This window comes from Somniosus microcephalus, chromosome 4 (assembly GCF_052327205.1).
Source record: "Somniosus microcephalus isolate GS21.2 chromosome 4, FLI_Smic_1.0, whole genome shotgun sequence".
Classification (NCBI taxonomy): domain Eukaryota; kingdom Metazoa; phylum Chordata; class Chondrichthyes; order Squaliformes; family Somniosidae; genus Somniosus; species Somniosus microcephalus.
Window position 1 is genome coordinate 223,891,856 of NC_140990.1, and position 21,527 is coordinate 223,913,382.

The following is a 21,527-nucleotide window of genomic DNA, read 5'->3' on the forward strand; positions in this document are numbered from 1 at the left end:
TCACAAGCAAATTTCCTTGGCAAAGACTGGTGCAACGCAGTTCTTAAGCAACTGTTGCGCCGAAAATTATGAGGAAATTCCGGGCTGTTATTACTACAATTCTACCAATTTGCTCGGCTAACATTATTATATGGCAGCAAAAAGAACAGTGCTTTGTGCATTTTCTGCCTGCCCACTTAATTGCATTGTACAAAAAAAACTCATTAAAAGGGATTTCAGAGTAAACAGATACCTCAGCTCAACAGAAACGTTCAATAGTGAGCTCAACTTTGAATGGAGCTCCGATCAGCTCGGCTGTTATTAATTGTTATTTCTTAATTCTATGCATAAAGTTTCTACAATCTTTAGTTAATTTCCCAGATATACAAACCCAAATCTGAAATACTCCGCAATACTGTACAATGATAAAAGGGTTTACCATGAGAGCCGAGATGGCTGAAAGCACAGCTGCCAATGGTGGGGCGAAAAGAGCAGGGATGCACAAGAGGGCAGAGTTGGAAGAGCGCAGAGTTTTTAAAGAGGGTTGTAGGGCTGAGGAGTTTACAGAGATGGGGAGGGGTGAGGCCATGGAAGGATTTGAAAACAAGGATGAACATTTTAAAATGGAGGTGTTGCCGGGCCAGGAGTCAATGGGTGATGGGCGAGTGGGATTTGCTACAGGTTAGGATACAGACAGAAGAGTCGTCGATGAGCACAATTTATGGAGGGTAGAAGATGGGAGGCCGGCCAGGGGAGCATTGCAATAGTCAAGTCTGGAGGTAACAAAAACATGGAGGAGGGTTTCAGCAGATGAGCTGAGGCAGGTGGAGATGGGTGATGTTACGGAAGTGGAAGTAGGCGGTTTTTGTGATGGAAAGGATATGGAGTCGGAATACTCTTTAAAAACTCAAGTCTGTTACAAAGAATGTAACACTTTAAACTGGCATTACTTTCAACAGCAGAAATGGACTCATAAGCTTAAACCTGCTGTCTCACAATACAACAATTCTCTCCTAACCCCACACCCCCTCACAGCCAAAGGTAGCTCTGCTCCATGTCAACATTTGCCTAACACCCGTAGCAACCAGTCAACATGGAATACAAACACACAACACAATGCAAAATTAAATAAGCTCAGTTCTCACAAAAAAACAGGATGGACTGAAAGCAAATTTTTAATTTCTCCAAAGCTTGGAGAGTCAATCTTCCGCCAGGCCACCTAAATGTCATGACTGGACAAAAAAAACAGGCAATGGCCTGGAGAAAGAATCCAGCACAATCTTCACCCCACAAAACCCAGTACCACATTAAAGAACACTAACCGAATTACACCAACCTCCTGCTTTTCATTTAACATTAATATTTTCTGCATTAAAATTGACTACCACAGAAACCTTTCCAAATAAGTAAATCGGCAACAAAAAACTGCATGTTTCAGAGTTGTGTGGAAAATGTTTAATACATGAATCACCTGCATGAACACAATCATATCTTGGTTATCTGTTCGGTCATTCATCCATATCTCACTGAAACACAGTCTCCTCTATTTGTATTACCCAATTTCCATTTCAGCACCCGAAGTGGTGTCCAAGGCTTATCCTGCTCTGTGCAAATGTAAACACACAGAGCTAACCAGTGGAAATGAAAATCGGGCCGTTTCTATAATGTGGGGGGGGGGGGGAAGGGATTAACAACGTCAATATTATGCCTGGGCGGCAAATTGTAAATCTACCCCATTGTGTTCACACAGTATTTCATGGATTGATGTCTTTCACATGCATTGCAGGTGTTGACCATGTGTATGGGCTTGGAGGAAGACTAGGTAAGTTCATAACTGCGCTTCTGTGGCAAGGTCAGGCAGATGGATGGGCATACTATGGTGAGTCACTCTCCCACTAAAGAAACATGCTTGGTTATGCTAAACCTTTATAAAACACTGGTTAGGCCCCAGCTGGAGTATTGTTTTACAATTCTGGGCACCACACTTTAGGAAGGATGTCAAGGCCTTGGAGAGGGTACAGAGGAGATTCACTAGAAAGGTACCAGAAGGAAAGTCTTCAGTTATGTGGAGAGACTGGAGAAGCTGGGGCTGTTCTCCTTAGAGCGGAGAAGGTTAAGGGGAGATTTGTTAGAGGTATTCAAAATCATGAAGGGTTTTGATAGAGAATAGAGACTGCTTCCAGTGGCAGAAAGGTCGGTAACCAGAGGACACAGATTTAAGGTAATTAGTAAAAGAACCAGAGGTGACATGAAGAAATTTTTTTTAATGACGATCTGGAATGTACTGCCTGAAAGGGTGGTGGAAGCAGATTCAATAATAACTTTCAAAAGGGAATTGGATAAATACTTGAAGTGGAAAAATGTGCAGGGCTATGGGGTAAGAACAGGGGAGTGGGACCAATTGGAGAGCTCTTTTAAAGAGCTGGCACAGGCACGATGGGCCGAATGACCTCCTTCTGTGCTGTATCATTCTATGATTGCCAGTGTTAAACAGTACAATACTGGCCTTCCTTTTAAAACAAATAACAGATCGTACATTGGATTTCTTGTGGCACTGATAAATTCACCAAAATTTTAAAATCCACACATATTCTCCCCCAGCTAATTGAAGCAATTGAGCAAAAAAAATACAATTCAAACAGGACTTCAGTGTAATGTGCACACACACACACTAATCAAGGGATAGTTACCTGGTATGAATGGAATGATATCAGACTATGCTAGTCTAGACTATACTCAGCAGGTCACAATCAAATGTGTGTTCTTAAACATATGCTACAATTATAATATTTCAGGGGACCGTATGCTGCTGTTTAAATGGTGTCATGTGTTTCTACACAGTAAAAATTCAATGTGACACATGTATTATGTGAACATGCTAATATATGTATAACTAGCTAGAGTGCCCGGCGGTGCCGAGGCTTTTTTGAGGGCATGTTGTTGTTGGAAGAGAGAGAGCGGGGGAGAGAGAGAGCGGGGGAGAGAGAGAGAGCGGGGGAGAGAGAGAGAGCGGGGGAGAGAGAGGGGGGAGAGAGGGGGGGGAGAGGAGGGTGGGGGGGGGAGGGGCCGAGGGGGGAGCGGTGGAGGAGGGAGAAGGGGTAGGAGAGAGAGACAGAGGAAAGGAGAGAGAGAGGGCGAGTGGCCCGCGGCCGCAAATAGAGCCAAGCCCCGGGAACGGGCGTGAGCCGGCTTGAGGCTGAGAGAGACGGCCAGGCCCGGTTGCCGGGGTAACCCTCCCCCCCCTCCCGAGCCCCGCCCCCGCCCTCTCGAGCCCCGCGCCCCGCCCCCCGCCCTCCCGCGCCCCGCCCGGCTTCAAGACCAGAGAGAGACACGCCGCCGCTCATCAGCGCTCAGAGCCGGCCGGTGCGCGACCTAGCGCGTGAGGCCCGGCCGGACTCAAGTCGTGTTCCGGGCCGACATTGACGCCCGCGCTGACTCCCGCCCCGCCCGCCTTTACTAAGATTGCGGCGGTGGCAACGCTCGGCTCAGGCCCGCCCCGCCAGCCTTCACAAAGATGGCGGCGATTGCGGGCCGTTTGTTGAGCGGGACGGGAGGTGCCTAGCTCGGGCGTGGCTGGGCAACAGAGGCCCAGGCTTCGAGGCCTGTAAAAACGGCGAAAGGTAGGAAAATTATAGAGGTTAGAGAAAAGATTTACAAATTAATTAACTTTTTTTTAAAAACAATGTGTGTTTTAAAAGCAACTTTTTTTTTTGCTGGAATTGTAGATTTGAAAAGAAACACGCAGAAAGTGGGAAAAAGAAATGAAGAGTTTGGAATCAAGATGGCGGCCACTCACCTCAACTCAGAAGGATTAGGCCCGCCCAAACGCGCACTGATTGGTCAACCGTCAGGTCACTGAACTGTAGGATTGATCAATCGTCACGTCACTCGACTCTAGGATGGCTCGCCCGCACACGCAATGAACCCGCCCTCGTGACGCAGCGATTGGTCGACTGTCGGGTCGCTCGACTGTGCGATTGGTCAACCTTCACGTCACTCGATGCTAATGAGCGAATAATGAGTGGAATTTTGAACTTTTTTTTGGATACCGTTGGCACAATTTTTGTCCGACCAAAAAGTAAATACGCCTATGAGAGTCCCCTAATGATAAGCTTTCTTTTGATATAACATATGTGTAGGTACGCTCTATAACTTTTGATTGTATGGACAGACAGAGAGACAGAGAGACATACCGCTTTATATATATAAAATATATAAGAATAGATAGATGGTAAAACTAAAAATGGCCACCATAAACCCATGTCACTGCAATATTATCCAAGGTTAATCACATCATGTACTGTGCTAAACTTTTCAGCTGATCTAGTTTAGGAATGCCTCCAATTGTGCTCGTTATATCTGCTGAAAACATCTTTTCACTTAACTGAACTAAGCATGTCCAGTCAGCACAATGTGTTCTGGGAGTGGGTTTCTGCTCATTAAAACTGGGCACAGGGAACCAGAGTCCTCGGCGACACGAAAACATTTGGGTTCAGTCCACGGAAAACAACATGTCCTATTAATCAAAACTTCAAAATATAACATTTATTTTACCAGCATTGAAAGAACCTACGTGTGGGACAGCTAAAAAACATTCGCCAGTGAAATAAGTAGCTTTTCAAAACTCTTGCAGGAGAAAAACTCAAATGATTCACTGTCCCAAAGAACAAGGGAACACTCAGCATTTTCCAGAAGTGAAAAAGATTCACTCATTACCGAGTTTAAAGATCTTCAGAGGTGGAATAAACTGGATCTTGGGTTTCCACCATCGTATATTTTCCATTACAGAGCATATATGGGATAATTCTTATGACATAATATAATACATCTTTATAGCCTAAAAATTGTTGTTGGTGGGCTGTTTGGGGCCGTCAACATTTTTTGGGGAGAATAAATGCCTGCCATTAACTCCAGATATTACTGCTTTCAGCCAGTAGCTGGAGTAATTTGTACACAACACCCACATGGTTGGATAACCAAGGTTATTGTTGTATCTTCTCCCCCTATTCATTCATTGACACATAGGCAAACATTCAACTTCAGCAACATCTCCCCTACTCACTCATTGACACATAGGCAAACACTCAACTTCAGCAACATAGCACCATGGGACGTTTTACTACATTATATGTGCTATATAAATGCAAGTTGCTGTAATATTGCAACATAACAACTGCCTGGAGATCCTTATTTGCGGCAGAATTTTGACACAGTCTACTCTTAAGTTAAAGTAGTTAATTCAAATCTTTTTTGAGGACAAAATACTTTGTGCTGTTTTATTTAAATTGCTTAATGTGAATTACTGGTTAATTAACATTCCCTCCAGCACCCACCCGCCCCCCTTCCAGATTAAAAAACAACTTTGAACTAAAGGAGCAGACTGTATTCCACTTCTGTTTCTGGAGGCCTCTTCTGTTTCTGTAGGCCTGGGTGAACACAGCAACTTCACAGCCAGTGATCCCCAGCAAGCCAGCACCTCAAAGCAACCTACATGGCTCTCACCACCTTTGCCAATCACCAGTACACACCCCAGAAGATTTAGATAGGAAGTAGCACAAGGCAAGTTAAAAGTGCACGGGTGATGATGAGCAAGGTATGTTGGCAGAGGCAGTATAGGCACCTACTGCACGAGGGCCAGCATGGTTCATGCTCCTGCTGCAATGTCGAGAGATTCTGACCTGTCACGGCCTATTTAGAAAACGAATCTACTTTCCGAGCAGGATCATCTACAAAACTCACTTGCGCTTGTGAAAAAGGCATTGAAAGGCTTGGTGAGGAGTACGGAGGAGACCACGAGCCAGATCTGCAGACATTCATGAGCAATCTACCATGGGGAATGTGGCATCTGTTGTCACATCTCCAGGAAAGTCCTCAATGGAATAGGCTGGATGTTAGGTTGTTTTTTCTTTGCCCAGAGAGCAGTGAGCCTCTGGAATGCGTTGCCGGCTGGTGTGGTGGGTGCTGACTCTCTGCACACCTTCAACAGGGAGCTGGACCGGTTCTTGACTGGGGCTGAGATCAAGAGATCACATTATATAAAAGGTAAATGGATTAACTGTGAGGGTGCCAGTCAGTTCCTTTTTGTAACCTCTAGATGGCACCTTCACTTGTCAGTCTCCTGTGTTAATTGTTTCTCGTTCTCTGGTGTTAATTGTTCCTAACCCTGTGTTAGTTTTTAATCAGCCTGTTAGCTGTTTATGGTTGGCACCTGGTTTTCTTGGTATATAAGTTCTGTTGTTGTTTCACTCAGTGCTCAGTCCTCACTAGGGTGTTAGTCTTGACAATGTTCCTTGTCTTGACTAGCCTTTCCTCTATGGCAGCTTGCCTTCACAAGCTGGCTGCCATAGTTCTCTTGAGCTATGTATCTAAGTCTGTGTTCTAGTTCTCTCGAGTTATGTATTTAAGTCTGTGTTCTTGCCTCTGGATTTAAGATGTATTTAAGTCTTGTTCTGTTGAGCTGCTTGTCTTGGTAAGGTGCTGTTTGGACTAGCGTGTTGCCATGTGGGAGCCGTTGGATCTTGTCTTGAGCCTTGCATTGGTAAGCCGATTACCCTTGGGGTAGCTTGTCTGGAGTTGTGTCTCGGCAAGCCGTTTGCTCCTTGTGGTAGCTTGTCGCAAGCTCAGTATAGACAAGTGGGCTTCCTCATGGAAGCTGTCCTGAGTTCCTATCTTGACTAGCCGTCTTGTAACTTGTCTCTAGTTCTCTTGTCTCTAGTTCTTATGTATATTGCTGTGTCCCTTGTGTTAATCTGGTTATGTGTAAATCTAGTAAAGTTCAAAAAGTATTGTATATTTGTCTCTTGTCTGGTTTCTGCACTTGGGTCCAGAACCTACCTCGCCCGGAGAGCACGGCCTTGTATTTATACGGCCCTGTGGCTCCCCAACCCTGACATTAACAGATACTGTACAGTCAATGTGATCTCCTGGATGGTTTTGATTGCCTGAGGGGGTCGGAGTGGTATTTTTCCAGAGGTTTGTTTTCCCCCGTTATTGGTTCTTGAAATTTTTTCTGGATTTTTGCCTCTCGGCTGTTGGAGGGAGGGTCGGTAGCAAGTGTCTAGTCATGATACTCCAGGCATCATGAGTATGGGGCAGGCTTGATGGACGAGTTGGTCTTTTCCTGCCTCTCATTTTCACATTTCCACATATGTCCTGACACAGATGACAGGCACAAAACTAAAACAAGGGAAGCAGGCATTGGCCAGCATGATATGGTGCTAGCAGTCACAACTCTAATGCTCATTGATGCAGGAGAACGTTTTTGTATTCACTTAGGCCATTGCATTATGGACACGGGCCTGGATGGGCAGAAGGTTGCCATCAGTCACATCCTGTTATTTAGGAAAGGCAGCAGTCCAATAGAATTAGGCAGCCCCGTCATGCTGCTGTTACAGTAGAAAAGGAGATAACGGGGTTGGGTTTCCTGAAGAAATCATTTTTAGATTTACAGACAGCAGATTGGCCGCTACTGTTGGTAGTTCTGATGACGGCCTGGAAGGACTCTGAATCATCAAAATTAAGGACCGTGATCAGCTTGACAGCTACTGGCAATGCTGTAACGGTATCAAAGGTTGGCTGCAAGTCTTCCTGTAGCAAAGGCACAACTCTCCAACTGCCTTCTTGCTAAACCTCAGCCTCAAGAAAGCACCATCTCTGGAGGCTAAGGTTTAGCAGGAAGACAATGTCCCTGGACCTAGAGATATGATGGGTGTGTGACAGCGGGTTTGGACCGCATACCTTTGGTGCCACCAGAGTGTCAAAGTAATCAAGGACATCACAGACCAAAGAGCACCAACAAAATTAACACATTCAATCTAATTATCAATCATCTATCGTGTAAAAGAAATCCATCCAAACCCCTTCAAGTTTCAGAGTGGATACTGTGCAACACTGAGGAGGGAAGAGAACTGGAGGAATAAAAGAACTTGAAATCATTTCCTCAATGATAGTGATACCTAGGAGAGTGAAATATTATCCCAATACACAACTTTGATCCCACACATCATCACGGTCTGTGCATAAAGTTGTGCCCACAGCTGAAACCATTTGTTACAGATATTTTAAAGTGATCAGCGCTTTCCATCATTTCTTTCTGTGCATCATAACTCTGCACTTCACAGCACCCGAATCCCACCTGCTTAAAACCACCTCAAATGCTTAACAAAATATCAGGTTATTGCAGATCAATCCTTTCTATTTACCACTGTGTAATACTTACAGTTGCTGATAACACCACCAAGGGGGTCACCTTTGAAGTCAAACTCAATATCCATGTACTTTCCCTGTTAAATTGAAACATTCGGTTGAAATGTGTTATGAAATTGATGTAACAGAGACAATTAAATAAGGTGCAGGTTGAGCGTCCAGAATCCGGCAACCTCGGGACTGAGGCCAAGCCGGTTTGCGTGTTTTTCCGGACTTCGGAATGGGTTTCTGATGTCCAAAGTCTGGAAACGCCCGAGCCCAGTTTGCGATATTTCCGGACTTCGGACATCAGAAACACGTGCTGAGTCCGGAAATGCCTGGGCCCAGGTTGTGATATTTCTGGTTTTTGGTAAGCCTCCCTCAGGGTGTCCGGATTCCGGAACATTTTACGGATTCCGGACGACCCTACCACCAATCGTCCCGGAGTCCGGATTCCGGAACATTCCGGATTCCAGGGGCAGGATTTTCATCGGCCGTGGAGGCAGGATTGCAGGCGTGTGGGGGGTTAAAATCCCAAAATCGGGGGTCCCGAACCCATCCTGCCCCCAACCCACCTCCATGCCAGTTTCAAAGGAGGCGGGTACCCGCCCCGCACTGGGACCCGCCTCCCCAAGGCGGGAAGGGGATTAGTGCCAATTAACTGCCTGTTAACAGGTAGTTAACAGGCAGGTTTTAGCCTAATCCCTATTTTTAATGTTGAAGTGTGGGATTCCCGACGGCTCCAAACCACGCCAAGTTAGAGGAGGTGGACCGTTGGGATGAAGGGCTTGGAGGGGTCGAGATGTCCGGTGTTCAAGTGAGTGATGGGTGCATGTGTGTGTAAGTGTGTTTGGTGTGTGTAAAGTGTTTAAATACGTTTTACTTACATGTACTTACCTTTACAGCCTTCCTTCCTTCCGGTCTCGGGAGTTCCTCATCTCACCAGCACAGAAAGCAGAATGGCTGTGAGCTGTCAAAAATTGCAACATTCAGCTTTCTATTCCAGGGAGATCTCTAAATCATTCTGAGAGGAAGGAATTAACCTGGAGTACAGATTGTCAGTGTTTGACAGCTTCAAACAGCTGTGAAACGTTGATATTTCATCTGTCAGAAGGTCTTGACAGATGAAATATCAATCTGTGACATCACCTGTTGCCGGGTGGCTCCTAACTGGCCTGCTGAGCCCGCTGGGTGGGCTCAACAAGGTCAATCAAGTCAAAATCGCGTGGGTTGGCTAGAATTCGATGGAGGCGGGACTACAACCCCGAATGTTGTAGTCTCGCCTCCTACCCGACTTCTCAATGAAAATCCAGCCCCAGAACTCCAGATTTTGGATACTCAACCTGTATAATAAATGCCTCAAGGGAGGACATCAAACAAAGGTACTACCGTTTACAGCGTTCAGTCATATGGTTAACATAACAATACCTTAAACTGTGCTCTTTTATTTATTCTATATATTAGGTAATTGCAAGTTAATTTTTTTTTTTAATTACAAAACAAGTGGGCCTGATTTTAACCTCCACTTGTAGATGTCCACATAATTTGAAAGAGGTTCAAGTTTCCCTGCGAGGTGCCTCAGAGATACTGTGGCAGTGCGGTTATGTTCCCACTTTCTGACTTTTGCCTCTTAACCTTTGGCCCAGCCCCTTATCACTGCTCAGAGAGGCCGATGACAAAGCCACATCTTGATAATGGACTGTCTGAGAAATCCCCAGGGGGCAACAGATAACAAAAGGTGTTTGAACCCATGCCTTCTGAAAGACAGCAGTGCCTTATCAAACAATGCCATCAAACTTAATAAGGAATTTTCAAATGGCACAAACCAAAGCATCCAAAAAGTGAAATGAAAGATCTGGTATGATGTGACACAGCTGTGTGCTTTTATAAACAACACCTCTCATGCAGCAGAATTAACTTAATTCAAACACCCATGCATATCTATGTTTGCTTTTGGGGGTTCAAATTGTGCTCAAACTGTTGATTTGAGAAATAGAAACAAAATAATTATTTGGATATAAAAATCCTTGAATTGTAGTTTTCTAATGTAAAAGCCAATATGTAACTCTGAATTGTCAATCATAATAATAGCTACTTACAAATCTGGAAGAATTGTCATTCCTCATAGTTTTGGCATTTCCAAAGGCTGGTGTGAAAAAAACCAAGGAGGAAGAACACATTAACCTTAGGTCTTTGAAATAAAAGAGGAACAAATCACTGCCTCGCATGAATCAGTGCTCATCTCACACAGAGATTTAAAAAAAATTAAATCCTTTTCTATTTTATAAACTGAAGATGCAACACACATTCTTCTATGATTTAGAACCACAACAGGAAAAAAATATATAAACTAGATGAGCCTCAAAAACAAACACCTCTCTACTTCAAGGACCACGATGAGCATTTTATCCGTACACAAACCAATGAGAACCAGTCGCTCTTTCAGTTACAGAGTCACACATTACACTACACTGTGCATTGCTGACATCGATTTGCTATTTTTATACAATACAATTAACGATCTTGACCCTAAGTGTTTTATTCAGTAATAAGTATTTCTGTAGTGTAATTTGGTTAGGTGTTAACGTTTATTACACTTCAGTCTGTGATGGTGCTATAAATCAGCATTCCCGCTCTAAAGCATTCTAGAAATGGAAAGAGCTCCCTTCTATGGAACAAAATCCAAGTGTGTGAAAACTGGCACGCTGAACTATGAAAAGATACCCAGTGTTTGACCTACTTAATAAAGCGTCTACTGAGGTGCCTGTGGAATAACGTTGCTTGTTTACATAGCTCCAGCTGTGAGAGATATTTAAATCCCATAGCTCCACTGGATGAATTTCAGAAGCTTTGACCATGACACACTGAGTAGAAAGAAAAGCATTACACCTCAGGAGGAGAGAAAAGCGAGAATCGCATACCTCCTGTCAGACAAGAATGGATCTTTGGCAGTGTAGTCAGAGAATGAGATATAGTATTCTCACCTGCCTGGACAAGAGGTGGCCTGCAGGTATCAGTCACTAACAGGGAATAAAAATGGATGTACTGGAACAGTGAGTCAACATACCACTGTACTGCAGAATGACAGGTTGCATGTTCACTGCAGTGAAGGTGAGTTGTTAATGTGGGATGGGGAGGCAAGCACAACCGTACAGGAAGCACTAATTACATATATATTTTTTAAACTTCCTTGATACCTCAGTGAGTAAGTGCACCATCCAATATGGTACTGAGCCATGCAATTCAGTCTGATCCCTAGTTTATGTAGATTGCTCTACACTCTGCACTGAATCACTTAGATGGTAAAGAGACCTACATCAGAATGCTGTTCATAGACTACAGCTCAGCATTCAACACTATCGTCCCCAACAAGCTGGCCACCAAACTCCACACTCTTGGCCTGAACACTTCCCTCTGCAACTGGACCCTGGACTTCCTAACAAACAGACCCCAGTCTGTCAAATTAGGTAACCACACCTCCCCCCCCGACCCTGAACACGGGGGCCCCACAAGGATGTGTGCTGAGCCCCCTCCTCTACTCCCTCTTCACCCACGACTGTGTGGCTGTTCATGGTTCCAACACCATCAAGTTTGCGGATGATACCACGGTAGTAGGCCAGATCACCAACAACGATGAGTCAGCCTACAGGGAGGAGGTCCAGCATCTCGTGAAGTGGTGCGCCGATAACAACCTGGCCCTTAACATCAAGAAAACCAAAGAAATCATTGTTGACTTCAGGAAGTCTAAAGGCGGAAGTCACACCCCCATCCACATCCATGGGGCTGTGGTGGAAAGGGTGGACAGCTTTAAGTTCCTCAGAGTCCACATCACGGAAGACCTCTCCTGGTCCCTCAATACCTCCTCTCTGGTGAAGGAGGCCCAGCAGTGCCTATATTTCCTAAGGAGGCTGAAGGGATGTAACCTGTCACCCCTGATCCTCTCTAACTTTTACCGCTGCACAATAGAGAGCATCCTGACGAACTGTATCACAGTATGGTATGGCAGCTGTAGCTACTATGACCGGAAAGCCCTGCAGCGGGTAGTCAAAACTGCCCAACGCATTACCGGCACCCGGCTACCGACCATAGAGCACATATACCAGAAACGCTGTTTACGGAGGTCACGGACCATCATCAAAGACCCTACCCACCCCAGCCACAGTCTGTTCGCCCTCCTGCTATCTGGGAGACGCTACAGATGCATTCGCACCTGAACGACCAGATTTAGGAACAGCTTCTTTCCCAGGGCTGTCATCCTACTGAACTCCACAAATAAACTCTAAAGCCTGCACATCTGCCAATGCACTTTATTATGGTTATGTTTATGTTAATGTATTACAAGCCAAATGAATGTTGAATGTTTAAATGTCTTAATCTAAATGTACACTCTCGGGAGCCGCAAGCCTACATTTCGTTGTACTGCACTTGTGCACTAACAATGACAATAAAGTGGATTATGATTATGATTCAACTGATCACAGCCAAGGCAACAGCTGGAATCTACAATTCGACTGTGGAGGAAATTTTTTTTTAATGTTCTGGTTATGATCCTCATTCTGGTTCATTATCCAGTGAACCTTGCTACCCAACCGATCATTTCCCATTGCACGGGGTTCCCATGGGGCAAGCTACCTCCAGACCACAGGATATAGGCCACCCGAACAGATATGCCAGACTCCTGGATAATCATTACAGGCCCTGGACAACCCAGAGTAACTCCAGGACAGATGTCTCAGGTCCCAGATAATGGTGACCGATTCCCCAATTAAAATTCAGCTTTAACCCAATGACACTCCAGGCCTTTCCTATGTACGGACCCCAAGGTTCAATGGAGCCACAAGGTAAATCTCACATGACGCTACCTTAAAAGAATGAAATTGAATGCTGAAACAAATTTGCATTTTCGCATCATCTGATTAGGATTGCTTTCGTTTTGGCCCTGGCACAGTGTTCCTCCCTATTAAAAAGCAACATAACATACTGAATATTCTTAAACTTACCCTCAAGCACAGGGTTTGACTGCAGCAGCTGCTCCTTAACTTGATTGACCTCTGCTCCCTTGCCACAAACAGCAGCAACATAGGACATAACCAACTTGCTGGCCTCTGGAAAGATTAAAGGGATGTTAAAGCTTTGTTAGTCAGGCTACAAATTTTTTCACTAAATTCAATCAATCCAATACATCTGACCTATAGCAAAGTACAAAAATATCTTTAATACATCATATGTGAAGGCACCAGAAATATGAATGTTAATATGCACAGAGTCACCTGACCAATCTGGAAGCTGATAGAGTAATTTTTGAGCAATATATTAGAAGACATCCAATCTTATCTAATCCTTGGTGGCAGTAACACAAAGCTAGGTCGGGGGTGGGGTGGGTGCTGAGGAGGGGAGTGCAACAACCGGATTCTGTGGAGTTGGAGGAGCACTAATGCTCCTACTGGCTTCACAGCAATGAATCAATAACAAGAACAACTTTTATTTATATCGCGTCTTTAACATAGCAAAACATCCCAAGGTGCTTCACAGGAATGTTATCAAACAAAATTTGACACTGAGCCACATAAGGAGATATTAGGGCAGATTGGTCAAAGAGGTAGGTTTCAAGGAGCGTCTTAAAAAGGAGGAAAGAGAGGGAGAGAGGCAGAGAAGGATTCCAGAGCTTAGGGCCTCAACAGCTGCAGGCACGGCCGCCAAAGGTGGAGCAATTAAAATCAGGGATGCGCAAGAGGCCAGAATTGGAAGAGTGCAGATATCGGAGGGTTGTAGGGCTGAAGGAGGTTACAGTGATAGGGAGGGCCGAGGCCATGGAGGGACTTGAAAACAAGGATAAGAATTTTAAAATCACGGCGTTGCTTAACCGGGAGCCAATGTAGGTCAGCGAGCACAGGGAATGTGGGTGAATGGGACTTGGTGCGAATTAGGTTACAGGCAGCAGAGTTTTGGATGAGCTTAGGTTTATGGAGGGTGAAAGATGGGAGGCCAGCCAGGAGTGCATTGGAATAGTTAAGTCTAGAGGTAACATAGGCATGGATGAGGGTTTCAGCAGATGAGCTGAGGCAAGGGTGGAGTTAGGCGATATTACGGAGGTGGAAATAGGCGGTCTGAGTGATGGTGCGGATATGTGGTCGGAAGCTCATCCTGAAATTGGATGCGGAGCAAGTCCAGCACCTGCTCCGCGATATACAATTTGTGCAAGGGGGCATAAAACAGGGGTTAGGCACTGCATTTACATATGTATGGGGCCCAACACCTGTACGAGGCGGCGTCAAGGACACCTGAAAAATGGCCTGACCCAATTTCGGGTAGAACGTTTTGCAGGCTTCCTCGGGGTTACAGGACATTGGTCCGCTCATTAACAGTGGCAACGAGGTCCAATTTCTACCCCACTGTGCACCTAAATTTAAAATCAGCCCCATTCTGTAGGCTCAAACAGGTAAAATAGCTACTTGGATGAGGTAACTACACATGAGTATGATCTGGTGGCCATTACAGAAACATGGCTGCAAGGTGACCATGACTGGGAACTAAACATCCAGGGGACAATTAGGAAGGTCAGACAGGAAGGAAAGGGAGGTGGGGTGGCTATGTTAATCAAGGATGGAATCACTGCAATAGTGAGAAATGATATTGGGTCAAAGGATCAGGATAGTGAAACAGTTTGGGTGGAGATAAGGAATAATAAGGGGAAAAAGTCACTAGTGGGCGTAGTCTATAGGCCTCCTAACAGTTGCAACTCTGTTGGTCGGAGTATAAATCAGGAAATAGTTGGGGCTTGTAATAAGGGAACAGCTATAATCATGGGGGATTTTAACTTTCATATTGACTGGACAAATCAAATTAGGCAGGGCAGCCTTGAGGAAGAGTTCAGAGTGCATTAGGGACGGATTCCTTGAGCAGTATGTAACTGAACCAACCAGGGGGCAGGCAATCTTAGATCTGTTCCTGTGTAATGAGACAGGATTAATAAAAAAATGTCCTAGTAAAGTATCCCCTTGGAATGAGTGACCATAACATGGTTGAATTCCAAATTCAGCTGGAGGGTGAGAGAGTTGGATCTCAAACCAGCGTACTAAGCTTAAATAAAGGAGACTATGAAGGTATGAGAGCAGTGTTGACTAAAGTGGACTGGGGAAAATAGATTAAAGTGTAGGACGGTACATGAGCAGTGGTGTACATTCAAGGAGATATTTCACAACTTTCAAGAAAGATATATTCCAGTGAGGAAAAAGGGGTGTAAAAGAAAAGACAGCCCTCCGTGGCTAAGTAAAGTAATAAAGGATAGTATCCGACTGAAAACAAGGGCATATAAAGTAGCCAAATCTAGTGGAAGGATAGAAGATTGGGAAGCATTTAAAAGCCAGCAAAGAATAACTAAAAGATTAATTAAGAGAGGGAAGATAGATTATGAAAGTAAACTAGCAAAAAATATAAAAACAGATAGTAAGAGTTTCTACAGTTATATAAAAAGAAAAAGGGTGGCTAAAGTGAATGTTGGTCCCTTAGAGGACGAGACCAGGAAATTAGTGGTGGGGAAAGTGGAGATGGCAGAAACGCTGAACAAATATTTATCAGTCTTTACAGTAGAGGACACTAAAAATATCCCAACACTGGACAAACAGGGGGCTATGGGGGGGGGGGGGGAGGAGCTAAACACAATTAAAATCACTAAGGAGGTGGTACTCGGTAAGATAATGGGACTAAAGGCGGATAAATCCCCTGGACCTGATGGCTTACATCCTAGGGTCTTGAGAGAAGTAGCGGTAGGGATTGTGGATGCATTGGTGGTAATTTTCCAAAACTCCCTGGATTCAGGAAAGGTCCCAGCAGATTGGAAAACTGCTAATGTAATGCCCTTATTTAAAAAGGGAGGCAGACAAAAGGCTGGAAACTATAGACCAGTTAGCCTAACATCTGTGGTTGGTAAAATGTTGGAGTCCATTATTAAGGAAGCAGTAACAGGACATTTGGATAAGCATAATTTAATCGGACAGAGTCAGCATGGTTTTACGAAGGGGAAGTCGTGTTTGACAAATTTGCTCAAATTCTTTGAGGACGTAACAAATAGGGTGGATAAAGGGGAACCAGTGGATGTGGTGTATTTGGACTTCCAAAAGGCATTTGACAAGGTGCCACACAAAAGATTACTGCACAACATAAAAAAAAATCACAGGATTGGGGGCAATGTACTGGCATGGGTGGAAGATTGGCTATCTAACAGAAAACAGAGAGTTGGGATAAATGGTTCATTCTCTGGTTGGCAATCTGTAGTAACCTGGGAGGTTATGAGTAACCTGATCCACCAGGTGGTGCTGTGGCAATTGCTCTCCTGAGTTAAGTCTGATCTGTACTGTTGTACTCTTTCTTTTTGCTGCCTCATGGCAGGAGCTTTTATGTGCAAGGGTTGATTAAACCATGTTAAGGAGTTAACCGGTGTCAGTCTCCATCTATGGCCACCTCAAGATACCACATATGGCGACGAGAATAAAGGACGGAAAAGTTTTGGTGGATCAGTCATAGTTAGGGAGTATTCGGAAGAGGTGCTCGGGTTGGTTAGCAAACTAGTCGGAAAAGCACGAGGCTAGGCCGCGGGAGTCGAAACGGAGTTTGATTTTTTGGCTGAAGTGACCGGACTCCAAGGATGGCGGAACAGTAGGCTCCGTGGCACCTTTTGACAGCAAGTCGCAGTCTTGGGAGGAATATATTGAAATACTGAGCCATTTCTTTATGGCAAACGAGGTGGACAGTGCTGGAAAGAAAAGGGCCATTTTACTGAGTTGTGTGGGAGCGCAAACCTATACACAGATGAGGAATCTGCTGAGCCCGGAGCGGCCAGGAGAAAAATCTTTTGACGAGTTGGTGAGTCTACTAAAGAATCATTTCAATCCGAAACCTAGTGAAATAGTACAGAGATGGAAATTCAATTCGAGGATTAGGAGGCCAGAAGAAAACGTTACCGAGTATGCGGAGGAGCTTCGGAAGCTCGCACAGGACTGTAATTTTGGAAATGCGCTCACAGTCATGTTAAGGGACAGACTAGTATGCGGAGTTAACGACGACAGTATACAGCAAAGGTTACTGTCAGAAGAAGGATTAACGTTTGAGACGGCACTTAAAAAAGCACAAGCCGTGGAGACGGCTAACAAGGACATTAAGGACTTAAATAGTATGAGCAAGGAGAAATGGAGTAAACCAGGGGGAGGAGCTGTTTTCAAGATGGAAACTGGCGCGAAAAGTCCACCAGTCGGGGTTGGGGATTGCTACCGATGTGGCGGGACGAGCCATTATGCAAAGGACTGCAGGTTTGCAAAGGCAAAGTGCCACAATTGTGGAAAAATAGGGCACTTAAAGAAAGTCTGTAAAAGGGCAGTGAGTGAGAGAAGCAATGCTAAAGGGGCAAAGCATGCAAAAGGGGGGAGGGAGAAGTACACAAAGCGGGCAAATTACATACAAGAGGAGGAAGAGTCTAGTGAGTCGGTTTTCACTGTATACAGTAAAGACACTTCAAGGCCCAACGTACCCCTCTCACTCAGTATTTGATAGTGAATGGAGGTCAAGTAAAGTTTGAGATTGACACCGGATGTAGTGTAACCATAATGTCGCAGACTGAGTACGCCAAGCTATGGGGGGGAAGCAAAAGTACCAGAGCTAGGTACATGCCCCATTAGTCTCAAAACCTACACAGGACAGAAGGTGGACATTTTGGGGGCGGCTGAAGTACAAGTGGAACACAAAGGAGTCACCAAAGAGCTTATGGTGGTAGTGGTAGCAGGGTCAGGGCCAAACCTGTTAGGGCGAGGGTGGATCAGTGAGTTGAGTGTGTATTGGCAGGCAATGAATAAAATGGAGGACAGTACAGAGGCACTGCAAGAAGTGCTGATGAAGCATGAGTTAGTGTTCAAGGACGAACTGAGCACCTTAAGGGGAGCCACAGCCAAGATTCATGTAGCCAGTGATGCCACGCCTCGTTTCTTTAAACCAAGGTCGGTACCTTTTGCAATGAAAACCAAGGTTGAGGCGAAACTAGATCGCCTGCTAAGGGACAAAGTAATAGAACCAGTGAAATTTTCAGACTGGGCGGCACCAATAGTCCCGGTATTGAAGCCCGACGGTACCGTAAGGGTGTGTGGTGACTATAAGTTAACAGTGAACAGAGTATCATCACTGGAACAGTACCCCATTCCGAGAATGGAGGACATGTTAACATCGCTCGCTGGGGGAGAAAGATTCAGCAAACTGGACATGAGTCATGCGTATCAGCAGATATTGCTAGATGAAGAATCAAAAAAGTTTGTCACAGTGAACACGCACAAGGGGCTGTTCACGTATGCCAGGTTACCATTTGGTGTCAGTTCTAGCCCAGCAATATTCCAACGGACTATGGAGGGCATTCTGCAGGGCATTTCAAAGGTGGCCGTGTACTTAGATGATATTCTGCTAACAGGAAGTGATGATCAGATCACTTAAAAACACTGGACAAAGTGCTACAGCGGCTGGAAGAGGCGGGGCTACGCCTGAAACAGAGTAAGTGTAGTTTCATGGAGAAGGAAGTTACATTCCTGGGACATCGGGTGGATGCCACAGGCCTCCATCCATTACCAGGGAAAGTGCGGGCAGTGCAGGATGCACCTGCACCCACCTCAGTGACTGAACTGAAAGCCTATCTAGGGCTCCTGAATTATTATAACCGGTTTCTTCCAAACTTATCGATGCTGCTGGCACCCCTGCACAAACTGCTGAGAAAGGAGGAGCCATGGCGTTGGGGGCCAGAGCAAGCGAAAGCGTTTCAGCAGTCAAAGGAGCTACTTCAGTCCAGCAGGGTGTTGGTGCATTATGACGAGAAGGAGCTGATAATGTCCTGCGATGCATCACCCTATGGAGTGGGGGCAGTGTTGGCCCACCGCATGCCAGATGGAGCAGAAAGGCCCATCGGGTTTGTTTCACGCACGCTCACAGCTGCAGAAAAGAACTATTCACAGCTTGATAAAGAGGGGTTGGCCATTATATTTGGAGTAAAGAAATTCCATAGGTACATATATGGGAGGAAGTTTGTAATCAGTACTGACCACAAGCCTCTTATTAGCTTACTGAATGAGATGAAAGCGGTGCCTCAAATGGCATCACAGAGAATAATGAGATGGGCAGTAATACTAAGAGCCTATGAATATGTGATCACGTACAGAGCCGGCAAGGAAAACGGGAACGCGGATGCTCTCAGCCGCCTGCCCCTCTCAAAATCTCCTCGCAGTACTTCCCCCGAGGAGCACGTCCTGATGCTGGATCAGGAGATCAGTCCCTTGATGACTTCAGCGCAAATCCAGGGCTGGACAGCCAAGGACCCCGTTCTGTCAAGGGTCCGTGAGTATGTGTTGAAAGGCTGGCCAGGTCACCGTGAGGGACCGGAGTTCGTGCCGTACAGACAGAGACAGCACGAGCTCAGTGTCCAAGATGGATGTGTGCTATGGGGAGCACGCATCATAGTCCCAGAGTGGGGACGCTCTACTTTGATGGAACAGTTGCATCAATCGCACCCAGGAATGACTAGAATGAAAGGGCTGGCTAGGAGCTACCTGTGGTGGCCTAACTTGGATGCTGAAATTGAGTCAAAGGAAAAGTCATGCACTATATGTCAGGAACAGAGGAAAGCACCTGCCGGGGCACCACTCCATCCCTGGGAGTGGCCCAGCAAACCCTGGAGGAGAATTCACATAGACTATGCGGGACCTTTTATGGGCAAAATGTTTTTGGTGCTGGTGGACGCTCACTCAAAGTGGATCGACGTTTATCCAGTGAGCTCTGCAACGACTGATGCCACACTGAATTGTCTCAGGAACAGCTTCAGCACGCATGGTATTCCAGAAATGATTGTATCCGACAATGCACAGTGTTTTGTTCATGAAGGGAGCAAAGAATTCATGGTAAGGAATGGAATCACACATGTCACCTCAGCTCCATATCACCCAGCCTCAAATGGGTTAGCCGAGCGAGCCGTGCAGACTTTTAAGGAGCTCATGAGGAAGAGCTCAGGTGACACCCTGGAGACCAAGCTCAATAGAGCCTTGTTTAGTTATCGTATAACACCCCAAGCTACCACGGGGCTTTCTCCGGCTGAGTTGATGATGGGGAGAAAGTTGCGGTGCACGTTAGACCTGATACACCCAGTTCTCAAAAGCAAGGTTCAGACAAAACAAACAAACCAAAAAGCGTACCATGACAAACATACTAAAGCTCGCCATTTCGCCATAGGGGACTCTGTGTACACCCGGAACTTCGGTTATGGACCTAAATGGATACCAGGACTAATCCAGGGCATTACAGGACCTGTGTCGTACTCCGTGTTACTAGGGGATGGTCGAGGGGTTTGTCGGCATGTGGATCAGCTTTTCAGCCGGCAGCAGGGGGGAACTGCCTCAGATGGAACAAAGGGCAGTAGAGGAGGCTGTTCCAGGACCCAGCACGGCTTATAAGGTGCCAGTGGACACTGGTACTGCCAGGCCACAGCGGGACAGAGTAAAACCAACATCAGAGACTACTCCAATCTCAAGTGCGAATGAATCTGAGAATCCACCACAAAGGATTCGCAAGCAACCAGAAAGACTTATACAAACCTGTTAAGTTAGTCAGGGGTTAACCATGGTTAGAGCATACTGGTTAATTAAAACGTAGTACCTAGTAAGGGTTATTGTTTAAGAATTGCATACGGCAATCTTAAGGGGGAGTGTAGTAACCTGGGAGGTTATGAGTAACCTGATCCACCAGGTGGTGCTGTGGCAATTGCTCTCCTGAGTTAAGTCTGATCTGTACTGGTTGTACTCTTTGTTTTTGCTGCCTCATGGCAGAAGCTTTTATGTGCAAGGGTTGATTAAACCATGTTAAGGAGTTAACCGGTGTCCGTCTCCATCTAGGGCCACCTCAAGATACCACACAATCAGTAACTAGTGGTGTTCCGCAGGGGTCGGTGCTGGGACCCCAACTCTTTACAATCTATATTAATGATTTGGAGGAAGGGACAGAGTACACGCATCCAAGTTTGCCGACGATACAAAGATAGAAGGGAAAGCAGTGAGTGAGGAGGACATAAAAAACCTGCAAAAGGACATAGACAGGCTGAGTGAGTGGGCAAAAATTTGGCAGATGGAATATAATGTTGGAAAGTGTGAGGTTATGCACTTTGGCAGAAAAAAGTCAAAGAGCAAGTTATTATCTAAATGGAGAGAAACTGCAAAGTGTTACAGTACAAAGTGATCTGGGGGTCCTGGTACATGAAACACAGAAGGTTAGTACGCAGGTACAGCAGGTGATCAGGAAGGCCAATGGAATCTTGGCTTTTATTGCAAGGGGGATGGAGTATAAAAGCAGGG

General features: G+C 45.4%; 1 protein-coding gene across 6 annotated transcripts in view; it reads right to left on the bottom strand.

Annotated features, from left to right (window-relative positions):
* The window catches only part of myo1b (myosin IB), a 397,467-nt gene that overhangs the window by 201,558 nt on the left and 174,382 nt on the right, over nt 1–21,527 (bottom strand). For all 6 annotated transcript variants that reach the window (XM_085985844.1, XM_085985845.1, XM_085985847.1 and 3 more), the window contains 3 exons: nt 13,164–13,268; nt 10,263–10,309; nt 8,198–8,261 (listed from right to left, as the gene is read on the bottom strand). In XM_085985844.1, coding sequence (XP_085841970.1) covers nt 8,198–8,261; nt 10,263–10,309; nt 13,164–13,268 — 216 coding nt within the window. The remainder of the gene's footprint in view (nt 1–8,197; nt 8,262–10,262; nt 10,310–13,163; nt 13,269–21,527) is intronic.